At 44.6% G+C, this 24,001-nt stretch overlaps 1 protein-coding gene across 2 annotated transcripts in view; it reads left to right on the top strand.

Annotated features, from left to right (window-relative positions):
• The window catches only part of KIF26B (kinesin family member 26B), a 791,950-nt gene extending 770,355 nt beyond the window's left edge, over positions 1–21,595 (top strand). For both annotated transcript variants that reach the window (XM_078648800.1, XM_078648801.1), the window contains 3 exons: positions 14,378–14,580; positions 15,795–15,945; positions 20,220–21,595. In XM_078648800.1, the coding sequence (XP_078504926.1) occupies positions 14,378–14,580; positions 15,795–15,945; positions 20,220–20,368 (503 nt within the window). In that variant the 3' untranslated portion in view covers positions 20,369–21,595. The remainder of the gene's footprint in view (positions 1–14,377; positions 14,581–15,794; positions 15,946–20,219) is intronic.
• Positions 21,596–24,001: the final 2,406 nt, after the last annotated feature.

The following is a 24,001-nucleotide window of genomic DNA, read 5'->3' as shown; positions in this document are numbered from 1 at the left end:
TCACATATTACATCATTCATGACATGGTCAGTGACATCACTGATGACATCACTGATGACATCTCAAATGACATCACTGATGACATCACTGATGACAACATCCAGTGACTGTATGTTTCTGTAAAGTTAAAATGTGTCTTACATATTGAAGAATGAGTGGAAGTATAAGTGTCTGGACAAAGGATTTAGTAGGTGCATGACTGAATGCATGAGTGAGTGATTAAATGTGTCTCACTGAGTGCATGGGTTAGTGACTAAAGTGTCTTAATTTGTGCATCATTATGTCTGTTGTTCTGTAAACTGCTGCATGTTTTGATCAGTAGCTATATGATTAACTATATGGGTTACTGATTGATTGTCCAAGTATTTGTATGGGAGACTGAGTGTGTGTGTGGCTGGCTGGGAGGTGTGTGACTCTGTGCAGATCAATGTGTACTTGTATCAATGATTGTATAACAAGGTAAGTATGTGTTAGTATATGTTTGAAAATGTAAGGTGCTCTATGTTTAACTGTATAGACAAGAAAATGGAAGTGTCATTGATTCTTTACAGGACTGACTAGGTGTGTGAGTAACTCCATGGATGAGTGGCAGACTGTGAGTGTCTGTATAGGTGTATGAGTGCATATGATAGTGTTGTAAAGATGAGTGATTGTATGTATGAATGATAGTATGGGTGAATGAGTGAAGGTGTGTGTAGACGTAGGAATCAGTGAGTGCGTATGTAGTAACTAGTATTGGTGTGTCAATGGTTTCAAAAATTATATTCTGTATTTAACACTGGGTGAAACAGAGGTTATATTAAAATGTGAGGAGATGCATTGTATTGTCACATGAATGATATCATCAGTGATGTGGTCATTGATGTCAAATGAGATGTCATCAGTGATGTCATCAGTGATGTCATTTGAGATGTCATCAGTGATGTCATCAGTGATGTCACTGACCATGTCATGAATGATGTAATATGTGACATCATCAGCAGTGGATTGCAGGTGCGCGATATATAGTTAGTGCAACTAACTATATATGGAATTTCAATGGTTTTGTGTGAGTAAAATAAGGTTTTTTAAATGCTAATTCCTAACTATATATGGTCTATAACCTATGGTTTTTTCAGTGAATTTTCAAGGTTTTGTAAATGCTAATTCCTAACTATATATGGTCTATAACCTATGGTTTTTTCAGTGAATATATATATATTTAGAATTAGGGGCCCCACATAAAGGTGCTGGTGTCAGCATGTAAATAGGAATTCCTTTTCGGCTCTTACAGCCTGATTCATCAAGCCGAAATCAGCTCGCAAAGGGCCAGATTCTGAGAATCTGGCCCTTTGCGAGCACTATTTTTGCATTTGGGATTCATCATCCCAAATGCAAAAATCGGTAATAGCGATTTCGCTATTTTGCGAGGAATTACATTTAAGGAATCTCTATTTGAGATTCCTTAAATGCAATTCATCATCCATTTAAAAATTGCGAATTCGCAATTTCGGCCCGCTATTTACCGCGAGGTCAAACCTCGTGGTAAATAGCGAAAACTTAGGAAAATGCTTTTAAAAGCATTTGTCTAAGTTGCATGTTGCACACACACGTCCTTTGGACATGTGTGTGCGCAACACCTGTTTCAATTTGCATTTGAGGGGTGCTACAGGGTGTCCGTTGGACACCCCTGGCACCCTTTAAATCGCTATCTAATTTGCGATTAGCAAATTGCTAATCGCAAATAAGGAATACTCCCCATTCATTCCTATGGGCCTTTTGGCCCATAGGAATGAATGGGGAGTATTCCTTATTTGCGATTAGCAATTTGCTAATCGCAAATAAGGAATGTGTAGGAATCGCATTTCTTTATGCAATTTCTACATGAATCCCGTTTTGCAAGTCCTTAATAGCGATTCGTTATGAATCGCTATTAGGGGCTCGCAAAACGGGAGAATGATGAATCAGGCTGTTAGTCTGAGTCGGCTGAACAAATAACTAATTCCAGTACCCTTCATTACCAACATTGGAGATGAATGTCCCCATCCAATGGGCCACCTCTTAAATATTCATGACATTGAGCTTGTTAGCACGAGATGAAGCAATACAAATTTGCATGAAAATTAAACCTGCAGTCACCTCGTTTCCCAACTGCATGTCTGCAAGCACGCCGTCATAAAATAGCAATTTGCGATTTGGAAATTGGAGTATCATCATTTCCATTTTTAATAAATTATTACTGACCTAAAAATGCTTGCACGAGGGTCCCGTCAAAGTCACTTTGCTACGTGACAGATATGTATTTCATTAACTTGCGCGTCTCTGGTCCAAGTACAGCTTTTGATCATAAATGAAATGTCATCACGCTGCAGTATTTTTTATTTAACCTTTACAAAGTATGGGGAGCAGAATTCATCAACTGTGGCTAACAAATGAAAAACTCAGGGGCATATTATTAAGGGGGTTTATCTTCGCTTTTTTGGCTTTAAAAGCCAAAAAAGCGGAGATAAAATGATCTCCCTATTACCTAGCTGTCGCTAACACCAGTTAGCGACAGCTAGTAGGAGATAGCGACCATCTTGGGCCCCGCTTTGCATGTCAGTGAAATATATCACTAATGACATGCAAAGTGGGCGTGCCAAGATGTTAGCGACTGGAAACAGTCGCTAACATCGCTATCTCCTATTACCAACTTTTGGAGATATTCGCGCTAAGCGCGAATATCTCCAAAAGCTAACACCTGCCCCTGAGCAGTTCTTAGCCATGTTATCCAATGGTAGGTGGATAACATGGCTAAGAGCATTAGCTCGGTAATGCATGAATATCGCTGACTTTTCAGCGATATTCATGCATTTCGGCCGATTTTTATCGCTTAGGAGATAAACCTTGATAATAGCAAGGTTCCTAAGCGATAAAAATCACCGCAGCTCGGCGATAAAAATATCGCCGCTAAACCAACATAGCGATAATTATCGCTAGTTGTTGGTAATATGCCCCTCAAATAGCTATTGTGATTCCATGATAGAATTTTTCAGGAGCGTCATATTTAAGGACAAGCATAATTTAAGAAAACACCCTTGCCTCTTGATGGTGGCACATACTATGGTGATGAGTTATCTTTGCCTTGCAGAACCTATGCCAAGGAGTTAAAATCGTATACTTAAATCAGATAGGGCCCTACTTTGTCTTTTGCATCTCCCTTTAATGGGGTGAAAGGCAGAGATTGTAGGCATGAGAATAGATAGGAAGCTTGCCCCGTCCTCCCTCCGGTGGCTTCCGCAGCAACACAGTGATAGTGGGAGATTTGAGTGCTGAGAGATGTAAAGCTCTGCAGCCCCTGCTTCTCCCTCTGTCATGTGAAGCTGCAAGAGTAGAGCAGAGTTAGAGGCAGTGGCGTAGCATGGGCAAGGCCACAGGGGCTGTTCCTTCCCCCCCCCGGTCCCACAATTCTTAGGGGCGCAACATTTCAAAAGAAACAAAGCTTGGGGGTAAGGGTCTCAATAAAGGACTCCGGAAGTTCTAACAGTTCATGGGTTAGGGGCCAAAATACTTGCCTTGCCACCAGGGGCGGCTGTAGGCTCATTGCAGCTCTGGGCAGGGAGCGTAGGTAGGGGGCCCCTGAAGAGGGGTCCGGGTGCGGCGGAGCCCCCTGGAGCTCAGGAAGGTACCAGCGGGCCAGCAGTGGGTAGGGAAAAAAAGAAGCCAATCATGAACCAGGAGGAACGCAGGCACGGAGGCCAGTGAAGAGGGGGGGGGTCAGGGTGTTTGGAAGTGGAACAGAGCCGGAGGCCGCCAAATCCCTGCCAGGGGCCGCCACGCAAATATGTATCCATCCTCAGAGGATTGTTATATTAAGGAAATATATTGGCGCGGTGGCGCCTGGGGTTTGGTGGCCATGTGCAGGTGCACAGCTTGCACATGCCTAAGGCTGCCCCTGTTACCACGGACGATGGCAACCCACGCTCTACCGTGGAGGCAAGAGCAGTGTCCTTGGCCTGCCCATGCTTCCTGCTGCCTGTGAATAGCACTTGCTGCTGGAACTGTGCATGCGTAGCCCCCGTAGTAATTGTCACTGATTGACTCAAGAGGCGGCATGGAAGGGCGGGGACCTTTCGAAAGCGGTGGGCTGTTTGGGACACGTGACCCCCTGCAATTTGCTTATTAGGACATTCTACTTTACAGGTGGATTGGTCTAATAGGCTTAAAGCCCACCAAAGCAGTCTATGCCTGTTAATAGAGGTCTGGCGCAGCGGCCAGAGCTGCTGCCTCTGGAGCATGAGGTTCACAGTTCGATCCCTGGCGGCAGCTCAGCAAGCATCATGTGACTGCACAATAGCACACTTAATTTCCCCGACGGCCGCCAGCCCCTTAAAAACCCGTAAGGGGGGTGATATGGTCGAGCTTTACAAATAGGAATTATTATTATTACTAAAGTCCAGCTCCGTCCATCTTCGGACCAGTAACCAAGGACCATGGCATTTCATGGCCGGTGCATACTTATTTGTCACCTTAGCATACTGTTGTAAACAAACATGAGTGTAGCTATTTTAAAATAGGTCCGAAGTGAAATCTTATATTGGGTTTTGAAAGGTTACCTTAGAATATGCTTCTATTATTTATTTTTCTGAATGTCTTTTAGACAGTAACTACATCATAAAATATTAATTTTAAAGACCAAATGTGCCTCTCTGATGTTTGTCTTTATACCTTTCTCTTATTAACTTTTCTCTTCATTTAGGTTTCTCCAAATGTTGCTCTCTCATCTTTTATAAACCTCAAAACCACATATTCTTTCTCAGCAGACCAACATATATATTTTTTTGGGAGTTTATAAAGGCGAAATAGACCCGAAGGTACAGACAAGTTAATTTTGTGTTAGGCATGGGGAGATTAAGTTATTTGTAGGCCTGGGCGGTAAATTCCGTTCGTGGAATTTGCAGAATTTGGGTAATTCCGTGATCCGCGGAGAACGCAAAATTGCCCAAAATTCTGCGTTCCGCGGCTTGGCGAAATTCTTTGCTTGTTCACGTTCTCAAAATCCGTGTTCGCGAGATATTTCCCCCCCCGAGCACGCAAACAGCAATTGCAAACAGGAAAAAAGCATTGCGAACAAGCAATTCCGCGTGTTCGTGGGATTTTGTACCGTTTCGCGGAGATTTGCGTAACGAGTTTACGCAAATTCCGCCCACCCCTAGTAATTTGCCCAGAATCACAGGATGTCGAGCTTTCCTGCCGAGGCTCAAACCCGGTTCTCCAGCTTCGAGGTTGACCGATCTAGCCGTTAGGCTACATCGTATGAAATATGATTCTTGTCTTATATTTACTGAAATCAAGTTCTAAAGAGAGAGGCACCTTGGCAAATAAAAATTGTACATCTTCCTATTGTTCTAAGGTAAAAAGTGACATGACTCAGAGGGCGTTTGTTAGAAAATCGAAAGACCACCCGATTGTGGGCAAATTATTTTATAATCTAAGTACCCTGCATCTCCCCGATAAATGAGCCAAAGTAGGATCCATTGCATTTTAATCTGGATCCAGCGTGACGTGACGTGCTCCAGAATTTTCACAAACTATGCGACATTATCCCGCCCCATCCACTGAGTACTACATTCCCTAGGGCCTAGAATCTTACCATGTGCCACAAAACACAATAGAAGCGGGTTAATGTTAATTCAATTGAACTGGAAGCTTTCTTTATTGAATTAGAACAGTGAACATTTGAAATCTTCAATCAATTAATTGTATGGAATTAAAGAATGTATGGAGAAAAGAGAATTACCAACTTAAGTGTGGTCTGCAATTGAAAATAGAGTGGCTTTTAAGAGTAGGGACAGCGGTGCAACAGAGTCCGAAACATTCAGAGTTGTAGAAGCCGCTACTGTCTGCCTTGTCACGCGGCTGTCGTGTGATCTGAGTAACCAAATGAGGCTAGTGATGGACCACGTATAGTGCGATCATCTGTGTGAGGTAATGCTCAGAATAATGGCGGGAGATAAATCTTTCTGCACCATCGACCCCTTTTATCATGCGACCATTGACTCCAAAGCATATCTTATGTGGCGGGAAAGTAGGCATTTCTTATGGTCATTAAAACCGCAACATTGATTTTCCGAGGTCAAAGGCAGGCCATTTCATGCAGCCAATGTGAATAAAAAGGGAGCGGGCGCTTAATTTCCAAATACCATCAGAGGTCATCTAGCTGTACACTCATGGGTGGTTTGAAGACAGAACAGAACTAAGACTGTTTTCACGATTGTCTTGTGTTTTTTTTGTTTATTGTCAAAGGGCAGAATAGCGGTATATAAAATCTTCTTAAAAACATATACAAGCCAGTTGAACACTATTGGACTTGATGTACATGTGCTCACTGCTCCTGTAGGGAACCAGCCGAAAGAATGCAGCCGCTTGCCCTCTTTGGAGATGATGGGATGCATTTTGCTGCCTCAGCAACCTCCATTCGCTGGCTTACCAATCAAAGCAAAGCTTTCTATTGGTTACATCAACCTGTCCTGTATCATAAAAGCCGACTTTATTCACCCCATCCCCCACCCATGCTGAAAGAGTGCGAGAGGAAGCAAGTGGAATGCAAAGCCTACTGATAAAAAACATAATAGAAGAATGGTTTGACATTCATATCAAGCAGGGGCCATCAGTCTTATTTTAAGATACACCTTCTGAAGGTGTAGTAGTTGTTATACTTCTGTGTCTGTTCAGTGTTCTATTTCAACAGTTTTTTGTGATCAATGGCATTAGAAGACGAGCCACGCTAATCAACCAGAAGAGATTCAGACAAAGAAGTATGGAGAAAGGACCCTTAAGACGCTGTATTCCATCCTCCGGAACAACCTGGGCCTGTCCTTATGGATTCAGCCCATCTATCACCGCAGGAAATAAAGTCCCTGCATGTCAGTGTGAGCTGTGCCATGCACCCCGTTGAGGTTTTCTTGCATGCCCTATGTTTTTCTTGCGACTGCCAGCAAGTTATCAGAAGGTGCATTTTTATTTCTGTTCCAGTAGCAGAGCACAGCCCCAAAACATACGCCCAGGCATAATTGAGGATGGCTACTCCCACTTCATCAGACTGTGGGAGGTAGGGACAGTTGGTGGCATCTGAGATTGTAATGAGGGGCACATTGCAATCCATTTTACGTGTGTCTTCAGCAGAGGTGTTCATCCACCCTCTCTGTGAAAGATGTTAAATGTTAAATGTCGTATACTTGTAAAGCGCACAGCTGCCCCAGCAAAGGGGCGTCCCGGTGCTGTATACCGCTGGGGAACCCATCCTGGCTTTCCCTGTGAGATGGTCCCTCCTGGGCATCTCCAAGGTGAAGACAAGCATCCCCGGCGCTGATGGGGGCGTAAGTAGAGATTAAGCAAGCTATTGCCCAGAGTTGCTGAGTGGGACCCATGGTTAGAGTAGGCACCAAGGCGAGAATTATCGAGTCCGCTGACCATGGCCCAAGACCCTGCCGCGACGGGAATCGAACCCTGGTCCCGGGACGACCTCTGCTTCTGGGTCTGCCGCCTCTAACCAGTGAGCCACACCACTCCACTGCTCAGTTTGCCTATAACCAAGTTCTTACTTTAGTGCCCTCTGCATGTGTTTGGTACGCCAGAATAAGGTGCATGTCTATAGCATGGGATGTGTTTGTGTGCGGCACAGATGGTGTTTGCCCCAAAATCACAGCTAATGATGGTTCTCCACCACGGCATCTTGTCGATGTCACATTTCTTTTTAGTGTTCTGTACACCAGTTAGGAGCTTGTGGGGAATCAACATGCATCCACAGACATGCTGGCAAACAAAGGAATGACCAAACACTTTTGGCCATTTGGCAGCTCTACCTGCATACTTGCCCACCAACGACCTATCAGTGCTTGGACTTTCTGGCCCATCACTTCTCAATTTCACCGCCTGTGGACATGTGTGCTGCACCTCATTCTTACTGCAATATGAACTGTCTGGAAAGTACAGAGACCCCACTCGGGAAATCTACACCACTCCTCCAGACTATGCATTCGTGTGTCCTGTTGGAGCTTACTCCAAACATGCATTTACAGAAGATGCACATGAAGATCGATCCAGCTCTGGGTAAGCAGAGAGATGGACTTTGACAACGGCACATCTTATGGTGAGACCTGGGGCCATATGTATCAAGGCCAAATGGGTTCGCAAACGCCGAAATTCGCAGAATTTCGGCGTTTGCGAACCCATTTTCGCAAAATGGTATGTATCAAACAATTTGGGTGCAAAATAAGGAATCGCAAAATTTGCCATTCCTTATTTTGCGATTGCATTTAAGGAATCGCAAATTTTGCGATTTCTTAAATGCAATGTATCAAGGAAAAAAAAATCCAAAATGCCCTTAAGGAATCGCAAATTACCATCAACTTCTAGTTGGTGGTAAGTTGCGAATTCTTTTAAAAAAGCATTTTTTTGAAAATCCAATGGTGCCATGTGACGCTCATACATGCCCTTAGGGCATGTATGTGCGCCATATGCGCACACATGTCATTTTCAGGGGTGCAGCAGGGCGTTCTTGAGACACCCCTGCACCCTTGAAATTATTCTCAATTTGCGATTAGCAAATTGCGAATCGCAAATTGAGAATAATTTCCCATTCATTCCTATGGGCCTCCTGGCCCATAGAAATGAATGGGAAATGTTTCCTTAATTGCGATTAGCAATTTGCTCATCGCAATTAAGGAATTTTAAGGAATCGCTAAAAAATAGCGAATTTCTTCATACATACCATTTTGCGATTTCTAAATAGCGATTCCTTAAAAATCGCTATTAAGGAATCGCAAAAGGGTATGTTGATACATATGGCCCCTGGTTTCCTGCTATTTTGAAATTCATACTGTCCACCCTGAGTTGGCGTGTTCTAGTTCTGTGGGTGTTTGCTTCTGCTGCACCCCCACACAGATGAACATCTGACAGGACTCATTGTAGCTGATTTCCTCCCAAGGTTGGAGCATGCCTCCTATCCTGGAGGAAGCCCTGCTCGGTGACCTACCCTGGAAGAAAGGAGAGCTGGACGGTTTACTGGGGAGAGGAGCTGGCAACTGAACAGGGGAACAAGAGTAAGGCTTGACAGACTGAAGCCTGACTGAAGTTTCCTAATCTTCCAGGACAGGACACAGGTGCAGGACTTTTTCTTAGCAATGAAATCTCTTGCAATACCTCTGGCATTTTAATGAATCTGCATTCATGGACAGCGTGGGTCTGTTTTGGCAAAGTACCTCCCCCAACAACAAGGGGGACTAGGGGGGGCAGCCGAGCCGCGAGGTCTGCCCCCCGGGCAGTTTTGGGAGGGGGAGGGAGGCTGACACGGGCGCGGCCATTTTGCCGTTTGGGCTGCCTGGGAATAGCCCAAAGGCAGCCCAATTGCCGATTTCATAGCCCAACTGTAAAGGAGGCTGCCGCGTTTCCCCAGCCACCATTTTAGGTATTGAAACCTGGTGGCTGGGAGCGGAGATAGGTTTTTGTCGACATCATGCTTTAACAATAAGTGACATTCTGAAGCTGTGAACCCTATGCAAAGCCAGCAGTAAAGCATTCAACTGGGCCTGGCTGGTCTATGCCTTTAATTCATCGTAACCTGGTTGCAGCAGAGGTATAGGTATCATTGGTGGCAACAGCAACGGATTTGTGCGCAGCCCTTTGCACCCCAATTATGAATATCTTTTACCATCAAGCCACTGGGTCGGGGCGCATTTTCCCTGTTTGCCACTGAGCCCTTGTCGCCCTTTCTACCCCACTGATTGAAATTGCTTATTGGCTGCTTGTTCACAACTGATTCTCTTGGTTTATGCTGGGGAAAGTTTGCTTTCTTTAGGGATTTTGGGGCATATTATCAAGGACAGGCGATACATTATCGCCGCTTTTATCGGCAGGAAACTGCCGATAAAGCGGCGATAATGGCCTTGATAATATGCTCTATGAATTCCAATCGAAGCCCATGTTAAATGTGTTCACATCTAACATGGGCTTCGATTGGAATTCATAGAGCATATTATCAAGGCCATTATCGCCGCTTTATCGGCAGTTTCCTGCCGATAAAAGCGGCGATAATTTATCGCATGTCCTTAATAATATGCCCCTTTGAGTCCTTCACATTGAACGCACCCTTGACCGGCCCCTTAAACTGTCTTTATTCTGAACCACTTGGGTTGCTGAAAATATGCTTCAATAAGCATTGGCAAGGCCAGTAGGTCTCACTTTTAAAAGGTGAACGCCAACCCTTTTCCTTTGCCAATGTTTGCTTGTATTGGTGCACACACAAACAAGCAGCACATGCACTAGTGCACACACAATACCATGCTGTGTGAGCGCTGACTTTGGAATGGTGAGAAAAGCATTCCAAAATGGCTTTCATTGATGTGCATGTGTCGCAACATGTGGTCATACATGTCATGGGTGTATGCACACGTATATGTTGGGAGACATGCACACACGTGCTGTGATGCACAGTAGCCATTTGTTTTGTTTTTAAATTGATGTTCCCACATGGCTAACCAAAGTTTCAACAGTAATGTAAAGTAATAAATAAAAGTGTGTGGAATGCACAAATTCTGCAGCAAGCGGCCCACATTTTTCAAAAAAATGTGAAGGAGTGGGTAGCTCACTGAGAGTAACAGACGAATGGGAGGTGGGAGATACATTTATATTTGTGTAAATACTGGGACAGGCCAACACATCTGACATTCATACAGTGCATGCATATCTCTCATATACAGGGACTGAACAAAGCCAAAAGCATGGCTCTCAATCAAATACCTTTGAAGGTGATCAGCTTTCAGTGGCGGCTCCTCCGCTCAGGTAGAGGAGCATCGCCCCACTGCTAGGAGCAGCAAAGAAAGGAAAAAATTAAATCATGATAACAGAATGTTAGTATCATTTTAATTTTTACTCCACTGTGGCAATGCGTGAGGGGGCAGGGCGGAGCTGCAGCACTGCAGGGGAGGAGTGGTAGACACTCCTGTGCGCAGTGACTGTTCGGCCGGCCCTCGCCGGCCGCCCAAAACAGTCATGCGCACTCTCCGGTTCCGTTCTCCATGCAGGCTGCATTACAGCCTGCCTGGAGAACATGCCCTCCCCCTACCCCTCTCCACCCTGGATACTCCATCAAAAGGAGGCCTGATGGCCTTTGTTATGGGTCCAGCTGAATCTAATAAGCCCCTCCCTCACCTGCACCTTGCTGCACAGAAAGAAAGCAGACAAGCTGCAGGTGCTGCTGAATGTGCTGTGTGTTGTGTGATGACATAAGCTCTCGGAAAACAGCTAAAGCTGTGTGTTTACGAGACCTAACAAGTGCAGGCAGGAAGAGGTTGCAGCGGTGCATGAAGAGCTCGGGCAACATTTTTTTAATTAATTCCCACTTTATTAATTACACGCTGAGATTTATGGCCTGCCAGCCGCCTGGCGCCTGCACACAAATGTTTATTTCTTGCTCCCCATCCACCTACCCCTCGCCCCTTTCGCTCCTCCCGCTCCTCCCTGGCTAGAATTGCAATTAAATCCCCGAGCTGTGTTATCGTGGGTGAACAAGCAGCAGAGTCCCCTATTACATTTTCCCGTGCAATGCTGTTTCAAATTTGTCTTCCTAACCTGCGCCATTTACAGAGGAATCAGATAAACCGCAGAGCCCAAAAGGAATGAATACAGTCGGAAGGCGCGTGTCAGCGCGAGGCACCCGCTTTTTTATTCCGGCTAATAGGGAGCGCATTAATCAATGCGCATTTAAAGTAGATTAGGTCCCATTCAGCTTCACTTCAAACATGTTGGAGTAATTTCGTTTTTTCCCCCCCTCCATGCAAGTGCAAAAGGCGAGGAGGGAGTGATGTCAACTAACGTAAATAATGTTCTATAACACGATTGAAGGAGAAATAAGAATGCATCGAATTAAATGTGTTTACCCAGTGCCAGCCGCCCTCGCTCCATGTGCTCTTGGAGAGAGCAAGGAGAATGACCTTCATAATGGGGAATGCTGGGAGCAGCCATTTTGTGGAGGGGAGGTGTTGAGCGTATTGTGTGACGCAATCTATTCTAAGCCATGACTTTGGAAAGTGTTCGGGATAGGCAGACCTGGGGCCTCATTTATGAGGCTGTGCGTAACATTTACGCCACCAGTGCGTCACTTTTTGTGACGCACCAATGGCGTAAAAAATGCACCTTGTTGCGCCATATTTACAAAGTGACGCATCTAGGAAGATTACTTTGTAAACCCCTGCGCCACATTATACCTGCGCCGGGGGGGGGGGGGCGTTTTGACGCAAGAAAGGGTCATGGAAATGACGCAGTGAAATCTATAAGATTTCACTGCGCCACTTCTAGGACACAAATGCGTCAATTTCTTACACCTGCCTCACAGAAGGCGTAAGACTGACGCAGGCCTCTTCACATGGGTCTTGCCCCATGTGAAAGAACACATTACTGGAGTTGCGTCACTTTTGTAACACACTCCAGCAATGCGTCACTTTTGCTCCATACAGATACGTCAGAAATACTGACGTATCTATAACTCCTTGCGCCATGATGCGTCATACTGTAAATATGACACATCATTGGTGTCGCAAGGAGGGCGAAATGAAAAGTGACGCATCGCTGCTTTCACGCAGCGATGCGTCACTTCTCATAAATGAGGCCCCTGGTGTGGTTTTCTATTGTGACTGCACCATCTTGGCTTTATGATGACAGAAAGAAACATCAAAACTATAATAAGATACTTCAGCCCAGGTTTCTTATGATTTTGTGTCAGGTTTGTGTCACTTTTGTGGTTCAGCCCTGACGCAAAATCCCTTTTGGTATTTATGAAGCCAGTCAAAGCCACTTTGCGTGGTTTAGTAAATACAAAGTAGCGCAAGGCAGCATGTAGCGCTGCTTCCTGTTACTTTGTGTTGGGTAGGCGTTAGATGGGTGGAGCCCAGTGGCGTAGCTAGACCTAATAAACTGCCCTCTCGTGTGTAGGACTGGCTTGGCTGGAAGAAAAACATTTTTACAACAGCCCGTTTTACACAGAAAGTGAAAGGGAATCCAGCCTTCTGCAGGAGGATATTTCTTTTGGAAGTGCTGGTGTTCTCCCAGGTTTAAAAAAAAAATTAATAATGAGGTTAAACTATTGGTATAACATCACAATTTATCAAATATATTTCCATTGGTCTTGCAGGCTCTTGAAATATTCAAAAACTTCAAGTTCCGTCTGACAAAGTGGGGGACTTTATTACTCCTCCACAGCAAATCTTGAAGGGCGTCGGTTTATACCTCAGAAATATGCTAATCTGAATGGCCTAAACTATAGCGGCATAACAAAATCCCTGCGGTGCGGCGGGGGCTCTGGAGGCCCACATCGGCACTGACATGTCCCTGGCCTGAGAGCTCTGGACTGTGTCCATAGCGTGGGCCCCACTGCATTTACTTTGCAGGGGGACCACCTCAAGTTTCTTTACGCCACTGCTAAGCTGCCCACCCACATTATTATGATGACCCCATGATGTGGTCCGATTGTTTGAATAACCAAGAACCCAGAAAAGATATTTATATACCTAAGGGTACCTTGGCCTCCTGCTCAATCATTGGACCCATGGCCCACTGGCCACTGCCTCCTACATCCTCCGACGTTCCACTTGTGTGATTCCAGTATAAACTTCCTCATCATTATCTTGTGTATGCAGTTGCTCTCAAAGTTGGGCACTATTTCAGGCTTCCTTACTCTTTCTTCTTTACACTACATCTCTGTGTACTACCTGTATTGTACTAAAATGCTCACAGAAACACCAGCAAGGGCTGTTTTCCACCCTACTCCATTTTTTAGACTAGTAGGTACTCTTATAAAAGTATTCTTTTGTTTTGACCAAGAAGTGTTGGCACGTTCCTTGTATAGTCCATCCATTGTCTGAAAAGTCATGTGGTCTGAGATTGACCCTGTTTTACACCTTATGTCCATTCCCTGTGCCCTGCATCCCTTTATGTCCCTGATGCAAATTATCCAGATGGCTGGATCGGCAAAGTTTTATTTCCTAATAATAAGTACAGAAATTGTAGCTATGTATTTGTGGAAGTGAAGGGATTGGTTTGCCTTGTTACTTGAGCATTGCCTTCTGGATTAGAGCAACCATTTGTTTACTGCCATAAACGATTTCAGCTTTTAGAACCAATCAACCAAAGAAGGAATGAAGTTATAAATAAAAACACAATAAAAACAGGTTTACTGTCCTTTAATATTTTTCTCCATGTTCTTTGAAACAAAATGGGGGGAGGAGTTTTACTGCAGAAAACCATGTAGTAAAATAGTAGGTCATACAGATGGCTACATCAGGGATATTAAGGAATAGGTTTGGGAACTGGTGGAGCTGGGCCAATCAGACTGACCAAGCTAACAAATCCATCTGTTGCACAGGTTCCCAGAGACGAAGGCTTATTCCAGCACTGTCCCTTGACGCCACATCCCCCGTGAGGAAACCTGCCAATAGCCCTGGAGTCCGCTGGGTGGACGGCCCTCTGCGAAACACACAGCGAGGGATGGGCGAGCCCTTTGAGATCAAGGTGTATGAGATTGATGATGTGGAGCGGCTTCAGAGGCGACGCTTGGGGGACTGCAAGGTGAGACTCCAATACGTCTTCACATACCATTCTCCGTCTTCAGGAGCTAGATGACTTTGTTTGAAACACTGAACGTTTGTAAGCTCGCACACTGGCCTGTACTTGATATGGTGAAGTGGCTTCTTGATATGGAGAAGCTGGCTTCTTATTTGCTTCATTCCACAAAAAAGCCAAGTGATGGGTGGATGCATTTATACATTGTGGGATTCCTCACATTTCTTCAGTAGTTATGTAAAGGCGTCTCTGTTGGCTGGCACTAGCAATGGTTGCCACACAGATGATTGAATCAGTCGATTTTGGCAGACTTAGGACAGTTAGCGTAGATTGTGGCCCTGTGACGAAATGGGAGGATGTAGTAGATGGACTGGGTACAAGCATGATGCTGTTGTTTGCGAGATAGAATGAAGAACGAATGTATCCTACTGCAACTTTTCCTGACTATGTGAATCTGTCAGGTGACCATCTCCTTGCAAGAAGTGCCTGAGGCAACTCAAAATGGCAGAGCACAGCTTAGTTTGTTGCAGGGCATAGAAGACAAAGCATCCTTGAAAGATCTGAAGTGAGAGATAGACTCTCTCCCAAGCCAACAAAGGGAAATCCTTTCGGAGAAGTCAGGAGATGCGAACATATTGATGAGAATGCTGAATTTAAAGAGAAAAAGGTTTCCATCGATTTGTGAGAGTAATTTACTGTATGGCTCCATGGCAACTAGATGTAGTTTAAGTGATTCATTGAAGTGAAGTGTTGCGGGTGACTCATAATACATTCCGATTTCTTTTATTTCTAGGAAATGATAAACCATTTCAACCTGAACAGATGTCCCTCTAATTTGAATTGAATGCCCCTTAGTTTGGCCTGGCGTAGTTCAGCAAGGATGTGACATGTCTATGTTGCCCTGAAGCAAAATGCTATAAACATGTTGTAAACATTTCCAGTGTTGTTAACTACTAAATGGGAGTCGATGGGTTGATTCCTAAGAAACGACACTATGGTATAACCCCATGAAAATTTTTATACCCTGAATAATTTTTGCTCCATATGGTTCTACACTAAGCAAAGAAAAAAATCCTAATTTTTGAGGCTATACATAGTTAAGAAATCAGATCTTGATGAATTTATACACAAACCTTTCCCTGGGCATTAGAGACTTGGAGGCAGGTGGTAGTGCCCTACCATTTTAATGCTTCTATCTTTTTCCATGCTGTTGTTTTTAGGAAGTGGTATGCTTCAGTGCCAAACTGAAAATTCTGGAGCATCGTCAACAGAGAATCGCGGAGGTCCGGGCCAAGTATGAGTGGCTAATGAAAGAGCTGGAGGTGACCAAGCAGTACCTGATGTTGGATCCAGAAAAGTGGCTCAGTGAATGTAAGTGATTTCTTCAAGTGGTTGCCTTGATGAAGGTCCTCCCTAGTCACACAGCCGAGGTATCTTGGGGGGTTCTTTTGAATAATACAAGTCTTTGGTATAAAGTTTGGAAACTGCTTTGACCCGACAGGTGAGACACTGAGTAAAATCCTCATTTTATAAAATATTCTCGTTGTTGTTGATTTGTAACTGTTAAATGACAACACATTGAAGTCGGTCATAGCATTCCTGATCAAAATGCTGTGTTCTGATTACCCTGTGGTGACACTCGCAGAAGAAGCAATGTTCCGGTTCTTCTTCACAGTCAACATTATATTCGGTCATTTAACTAGAAGGATTTTATTCGATTTATATTTGTAGAACACGAACGAATGTCCGGGGGTGTCTAGGCGCTACCCACACTAAGTAAAGTAATGCTCCATTTAGGTAGTATAAAGAAAGGAAAGGGCAGTAGTTTGAGACTACACAGTCTTCCTGAATGAAAAGCCAGGTTTTTTGTGCTTTCCTAAAAACTAACAGATCAGAGGCAGATTTCAGGTGAGAACGCAGGGCATTCCAAAGTTTGAAGGTGGCACAGACAAAACTCCTGCCACCCCACCTCTCGAGCTGGTGCTTTGGGACTTTGACCAGGTTAGCTGAGGAGGATCGAAGCTGTCCTTTCAGGGGTGTACCAGGAAAAAAACAGCATTTAAGATCAGCGGGGCAGGCCCAATGAACGGCACTAAATGCGATACAGAGAGCTTTAAAGTTAATCCTCTTCTTCATAGGTAGCCAGTGAAGAATGATCAAAGAAGTACTTTATTTACTGCCAAGAGCTGGAAGTAAGCTCCTGCTTCTCATCACAGCAGGATTTTATTGTGATAGAGTACTACATGGAGGCATTGAAGCAGAGCATCCAAGGCTTTGAACAGATACTGTGGACTGTGGTTGGCCCAAAAGGAATAAACCACCTGGGTGCCATTGTAACGCATTCCCGTTATAATCTGGTTCCTTTCACTCTTCCATAAGAAAAGAAACTTGTATCCAGAACCGACTTTGCCATATGGTAGGGGACGCTCATAGCTCGAAATTTAAGCCAGTTGACCCTAAGGTTACTGTCTTACAACTCATTCTTATTTAACCGTGTCATGTGTTACCTTTTTAACGTGCTGTGAGGGGTTACTGAAGGATGACCTGGGTATTAAGATTTTTTTTCTGTAGAACTGTCAAACATTGGCGACTTAATTCAGATGTGATTGAGACATGATTTCCTGTTTTCTGAATATCCTTTTAATACTCAAGGATTTTAAACTCACCACCTTCTGGCTCGTCTTTTATGACTCACAGCACATACAACTCCACATGTGTACCACCAACCCAATGATGGAGCACATCATCTCGTCCACTTCTATATAACATGGCCTATACCTGCTCTGGAAAAGTGGCTTATTAAGACTAATAGCAATTTTTAGTTCCAATGCTAAATTCTTCCTACGCCTCGGTCCTGAGATTGCTTTTACACCCAAGATACAATTTGTGACATTGCTTTTAATTCTAGTACGAGAACCAGATGATCCGAAGCGGCACCAAAGTCAGCCGATTTCACATAAGTTCGTCTACGCGATATGATAATAAGCAGACTTAACTTTTTGCCTACATGTGTAGCATTTGAATGTGAGTGAGCAATGACTATGAATTATGTCCGAAATCTGTGCCATTGTGCTTTTTGTATTTCAAAATGTGCAAGAAGAGAGGTAAAGTGGTGCTGTACAAATGAGACATTAAAACAATGAATACAGTTAATAGTTATTCATTGCACAGGTCATTAGAAAAACAACACAGAGCCTGAAACGTACCGAAAGAGATCTGCCAATCACTTAAATAAACCATTCGAGAAATGCAGACTAAATAGATGAGGTTTTCTACTGTCTGGGAAAGGCGATTAGTTAGAAGGCACTTTGAAATCAGAGAAGAATTTGGTGCTTAATTTGTGATAAGAAAAGCCTTGTTCTTAGGAGCCTACTCCAATGCTACAGAATGCCTGGGGTTAACCAATGCTGCTTGGTTTTGATTCCAACTCATACCCTTTCTTCCGCCAACCTACACTTCCTATTTCTTCATCTCACTCTTGCAGGTTCTTTTTCATCCCTACTCTCTCCTATCTCTGTTTTTCTCTTCCTTCTCCATTGTCTTTTCTGCCTTTCTCTCGCTTCCTTGGATTAAAGTCTAATTATGAAAAATAAGTCCCAGTCTGCAAGCATGCCAAGGAGGCGCAAAAATACATAAAACAGCCAATAGCATGAGATGAGAAGTTAATACCCCTGTAGGGTTTAGACAAAGCCCACTCCATGCATATGAAAAATAATTGTTAACAGTAGGTCCTTCACAGCTGCACTGCCAAGCCAGACCTAAAAACAAGCATTGGCATAGCCAATAGGTTTCGTCTTTGGGACCTTATAAGTGTTTAGTTATCCAGCACAATATCCTTGGTGCAACAACATCAAGTGTTGCATGGCTAAATACTTATAAGGTCCCAAAGGCGAGACCTATTGGCTATGCCAATGCTTGTTTTGAGTGAGTGGCTCGTGCAGGTATGCCACTGTGAGGCAGAGATGCTCCGTGTGCTTTTACAGGGCGCCCCTGTGACATTGCGCCTCTTCAAAATGTATCTTGGGTCTGGCCCCTATTCCCGCCTCCAATGTGCATCCTTAAATGTCCCATGTACAGCCAGGGTTGACACTCCTATTACCCCTGCCCTCCAGTGACACTTTACCCGTGACGGGTGGTGGCGGTGGACGTGGTGGTGGTGGTGGACGTGGTGGTGGTGGACATGGTGGTGGTGGACATGGTGGTGGTGGACGGGGTGGGGTTGGATGTGGTGGTGGTGGTGGGCATGGTGGTGGACGTGGTGGTTGTGGTGGACGTGGTGGTTGTGGTGGACGTGGTGGTGGTGGATGTGGTGGTGGTGGTGGATGTGGTGGTGGATGTGGTGGTGGTGGACGTGGTGGTGGTGGATGTGGTGGTGGTGGTGGATGTGGTGGTGGTGGTGGACATGGTGGTGGTGGACGTGGTGGTGGTGGTGGACGTGGTGGTGGTGGTGGACGTGGTGGTGGACGTGGTGGTGGTGAACTTGGTGCTGGTGGATGTGGTTATGGACGTGGTGGTGGTGGACGTGGTGGTGGTGGATGTGGTGGTTGATGTGGTGGTGGTGGACGTGGTCGACGAGGTGGTGGTGGACGTGGTGCTGGTGGATGTGGTGCTGGTGGATGTGGTGGTGGTGGTGGACGTGGTGGTGGTGGATGTGGTGGTGGTGGACGTAGTGGTGGTTGACGTGGTGGTAGACATGGTGGATGTGGTGGTGGACGTCGTGGCGGTGGTGGACGTGGTGGTGGTGGACATGGTGGTGGTGGACGTGGTGTGGTGGTGGTGGTGGACGTGGTGATGGTGGACGTGGTGGTGGTGGTGGTGGTTGCTGATGTAGTGGTGGTGGCTGTCGTGGTCGACGAGCTGGTGGTGGACGTGGTGGTGGTGGACGTGGTGGTGGTGGATGTGGTAGTGGTGGACGTGGTGGTGGTGGTGAGGGTGGACGTGGTGGTGGACGACTATTGGGTAGGGGGGCTGGCAGAATGCGGAAGGAGAGGAGGATCTCAAAGGGGGCACATGGAAGAGCAGAAAGAGGGCGAATATTAGAAACAAACAAGCGCTGAAGAAAAGAAAAACGTACGGCTGCCATTGTTCACTATTCAGCTTAGCAAGTGCAGCTGTCGCGCTGGTTTAATAAACCTTAAAAAGCAGCGATGGAAGAGAGGCAGTGACGGGTGGAAGTGCTTCACGACGTAAGCAACCGGTCTTCACTGTCTTCACTTTTCAAGCACTCGCACTCGTAGTGGCATGCACCTTGCGGGAGCGAGCTGCGGCCATATGGTTGTAATAAAGCTGGGCGCGCTGCTGTCAAGCACTAGTGCGAGTGCTTGAAAAGTGAAGACCGATGGCTAAAGGCCCTCCTAGAGCAGCGCATGCGTGCTGCCTAGGCGAGACGTAATGAGTGCCAGTACCCACCACCTGCAACCAGGTGCCCAAATTAGGTACAGAGTGAAATCCTCAGTCAGGGATCAGCAACTTCATCCTAAATAGATGTATGGATTTATGACTGCCCCCATCCCTGGAGCAGTATTCTGAAACCAAAAAGTTTCTACTAGCTTCATTGTTGTTGGTGGATTTTTGGTGACTTTGCGTACACTTTTATGTTGTATGAGCGACATGGCTTATGTTCTATTTTTTCTCTTCCAATCTAGTTGACCTGGAGCAGGTGTATGAGACAGACTCCCTGGAGTACCTGGAGGCTCTGGAGTGTGCAACGGAGCGCCTGGAGAACCGCGTCAACTTCTGCAAGGCTCACCTCATGATGATCACGTGCTTCGACATCACTTCCAGGCGTCGGTGAACCCAGCTCAGCTCCCGAAGACGCAACCCAAACCCTCCCTTGTGACAGACACCCAAAGACAATGGAACGAGGACGAAGGCTGGTGTTAAGTGACTCTGGACTGCACGCGCGCGCGAGAGAGAGAACGAGAGGACGCTTTTCTTTTAATTTATCGAGGGACAGCATTAAATAGAGGAATATATTATATATTGTGAGAGCGAGAGAATGTGTGGACATGAAGAGGTTCTCCATCGAAACTGAAGAGCACTTTGAGGAATTTTTAAAGGATATGTTTGTAAATATGGACAGTTGCAAAAAAAAAAGAGACTTCCTCCCGCCAACCCGGCATGGCACGAGGAAGGGATGGAGGCGCGAGGGTTGGACATTGGATTGTACTGACACGTCAAAAAAAACTAATGATACACAGAAAGACGTTTTAAGTGCCTTGCAAATCTTTATTCTCCAAACATTTATGTCCGTACTTTCTTGTGTACAGATGGTGCTAGCTGAGAAAAGAACCATGAAAGAAATTCAAGGTCGCAGATTTTTTTTAAATGTATTTACAGCCTGTTTTTCTTGGTGTTTTATTCTGACTTGCTGTTTATAAGTAACTTGTGTTTGTAGAAATATTTCCTAATCGGTGCACATATAAATATTAACTGTCTTTTATTGTGAACAGAGTAAGTCCATTCAAGAAAAAACTTTGGTTCTGACGTTGGTACTGCGGCTTATTTTCTGACGTATACGTTTATATCCACGTGACGGAATTGTTCGCTCTCCTTTGTGTATCTGTGAGAGGACGGTGCCTGACGCGGGAGCCATGTTTTTTCCTGCTGTGAATGCAGTAACTGCCAAAAGCTTGTGTGCGCGACTATGTCACAACCATGCATGTAGCATCTCACCTGCCAAACGAACTCAAAACCATCAACCATATGAAATAAAAATAAATAGAAACAAAACGGTGGTATTGTGACTGTAGCAAATGTCCCAGAGCAATCTGGATATTATTTTTGCAATAGTAATAAACTATTGCTCAGTTCAGTGTTATGGCAACCAATCACAGTACAGTTTATTCATTCTGAAGGAATGTGGGGAGGGTGGTTGTGACATGTTTATACCACACTGATCATGGTATTTGCACCAGGCATTGTACAGTCATTTTGTCATTTCATCTTGTCACCCATTGCAGATTACACATCACCTAGCCCCACAGGAGCCTGCTGTAAATAAATAGTGTTTGTCATTGTTTATTGTGTCTGTGTTTTGCATGACAGGCGTTTTTCTGAAATGTTGTCTTTATTAATATCATGGCCCAAATTCTTAGTTGGTCAGAGTGAAGGTGTTATTTATTGCAAAATATGACATTTCAGGGGAGTGAGAAGCTGTGAAAGAGAACCCTCAGCCTCCCAAATTTAGACAAATAACTACTAAAAGGAGGAAAAAACGTTTCTGTCCTGATCCCTCTATTCCGAAAGATCGATTGTGGGGTCCTAACGTATATTAAGATAATAGTAGTATCCGCATCCAGGTAAATTAATGGTATCCTGACATACCTTAAATATAATACTAGAATCCTCCCCCACAGTCCCACCTGTAGCATGCTTCATCACTTAATCCTCACCCACCACACCTAATGTGAGTGGGTGGGTGCGGCGCTGTCTATAAGCGGAACTCTTCACTAAGAATGAGGGATATTAAGTGTGAATTGAAATTGCCTTCCATATCCTAACTCCATTTTACTTAGCTGTCCTTCAGCCACGTTTAAAACAGAAAGCTGTTCTTGGGTATAAGAACCCGTAACATCAGTGGGTCAACATGTTTCACCCTTCTGTATGCCACTGGGGAAGCTGGGATGTTAATCTAGATTTTCTTACCCATCTCTAGAATTCCAAACCCGGTCGACTGAACCTTTTCCCTGTTCTAGAAGTATAAAGAAAGATCTTGCATTGATAACTTTAAACCACTTCCAAATAAATCCAAATGAACTCCAAGGACCACTGACTACCACTGAACATTTTATAAGATTTATTACAAAGCCAAAAATAGTTGAACATACAAACATCTCAATAAAAGGTTCAAAAATAAACTGCCACTAATACAAACATAATCCTATGCAAGATCCTTAAACGACTCAGGATAAAAAGCAAAGTTAATTCGAGCAACATCAAGCAACCAAGAACAGTCCCAGCTTAAGGTTTGGACTGCATTTACATAAAGGAAAGGACGTGGTTAGTCTTTCCCTACACTACCCTAAAGTGGCATCCCTACATAACATTCCCATCAGACAAGAGTAAGGTGTCAGCAGTGAAGACTTCCAAAGAAGTACCTTCACTTTTGGCTAAGCAGATAATCTACCATTGAGCTCGTTCTAAGATGCTCCTTCTACACCTCACTCTACCTAAGTTCCCAAGACACTCTCTCTACAGCTTACTACATCCTGCTCTGTAAATCCCCTCTCAAATCTGCTCTCCACCCTCGGGTGCTGTCCTTAATACAATATCCCAAAATCAGTCGACACACCCAGAGGTACGCCCCTCTGGCAGGTGAAGATCTTCGAAGTTTTCCAGCATGGCACCTTTCCATCCTGCATTCGTTGGTGTGTCCTTGGGTCCCAGACACCTTCTCGCTAAATGTTGCACTCCCAAATTCCTTGGCAGCTTTTCCTCCATCCACGCCAACTATCCTAACTCCTAAACAATGGACTCTTCTACCTAACAAGCCTTGTGGCCTTGCACTTGCAGGCCGAAATACATGGGAACATCTCTGCAACCATTCGAAGTTACATTTTCATATTTACTGAGGACAGCTTTCCCCAAGGAGAAAATCATTGCTTCTCGACTAAGGCTAACAAAAAGGAAATATAGTTAGGCCTCTACGGCTTCAGCAGGTCTCAGGCCTCTGCACCTTTGAAATGCATTTCTAACACAGCACAACATTGCATTCTACTATTATAGCACGTTAATTCTACTTTCAATGTGAGCACTAGCTTCCATTTTAAAAGCCTGTATTAATTCATTCAGTATTTAACATATATTTCAAAGCATTTCATTAGTAATATGACATTTCTCATGTGGTTACATTTCTGCATTAGGCAACACTGCATTTCGATTAAAGCCCCATTACTCTCTGATTAATAAACACATATATCATGCTGTTTCTCAGCCTAACGTTACATGTCCATTCTACATTAGTAGGTCCTCTAAATATGCGGATGCTGACTACTTGGGACTATAGTGCACCCCTACAGATTTCAAAATAACATGGCGCTCTCTCACCACTCAGAGTCAGCAGGCTTTCTTCAGGACCAAAGCCTATGTATAATCCCTCCAGTTCATTGTTAGCAGGACCAACTCCTTCACAGTGTTATTAAACATCCAAAACGAAGCATATGCTCAACATATAGACAATCATGGACCTTTTTTCTCTTCATAGTCTATGTAGCATATATTAGGTAGGCTTCGTAAGGCGATGGGGCGGGTGATCCCTGTAGTCACGCATTCATCAAGGGACATTGTCCTCCCTTCTCATCCACTTGGCTCTCATGTACATTCAAGGCGTGCAGGGAACCAAGTAGGTGAAAAGGGAGGAGGCCCATGATGGTCTGTATGTTGCGTGCATGCTTCATTTTGTATGTTTAATAAAACTGTGAAGGAG

The sequence above is a fragment of the Lissotriton helveticus genome, chromosome 6 (assembly GCF_964261635.1).
Source record: "Lissotriton helveticus chromosome 6, aLisHel1.1, whole genome shotgun sequence".
NCBI classification, from domain to species: Eukaryota; Metazoa; Chordata; class Amphibia; order Caudata; family Salamandridae; genus Lissotriton; species Lissotriton helveticus.
The sequence above is the reverse complement of the archived record's forward strand: the minus strand, read 5'-3'. Positions and strand labels throughout refer to the sequence as shown.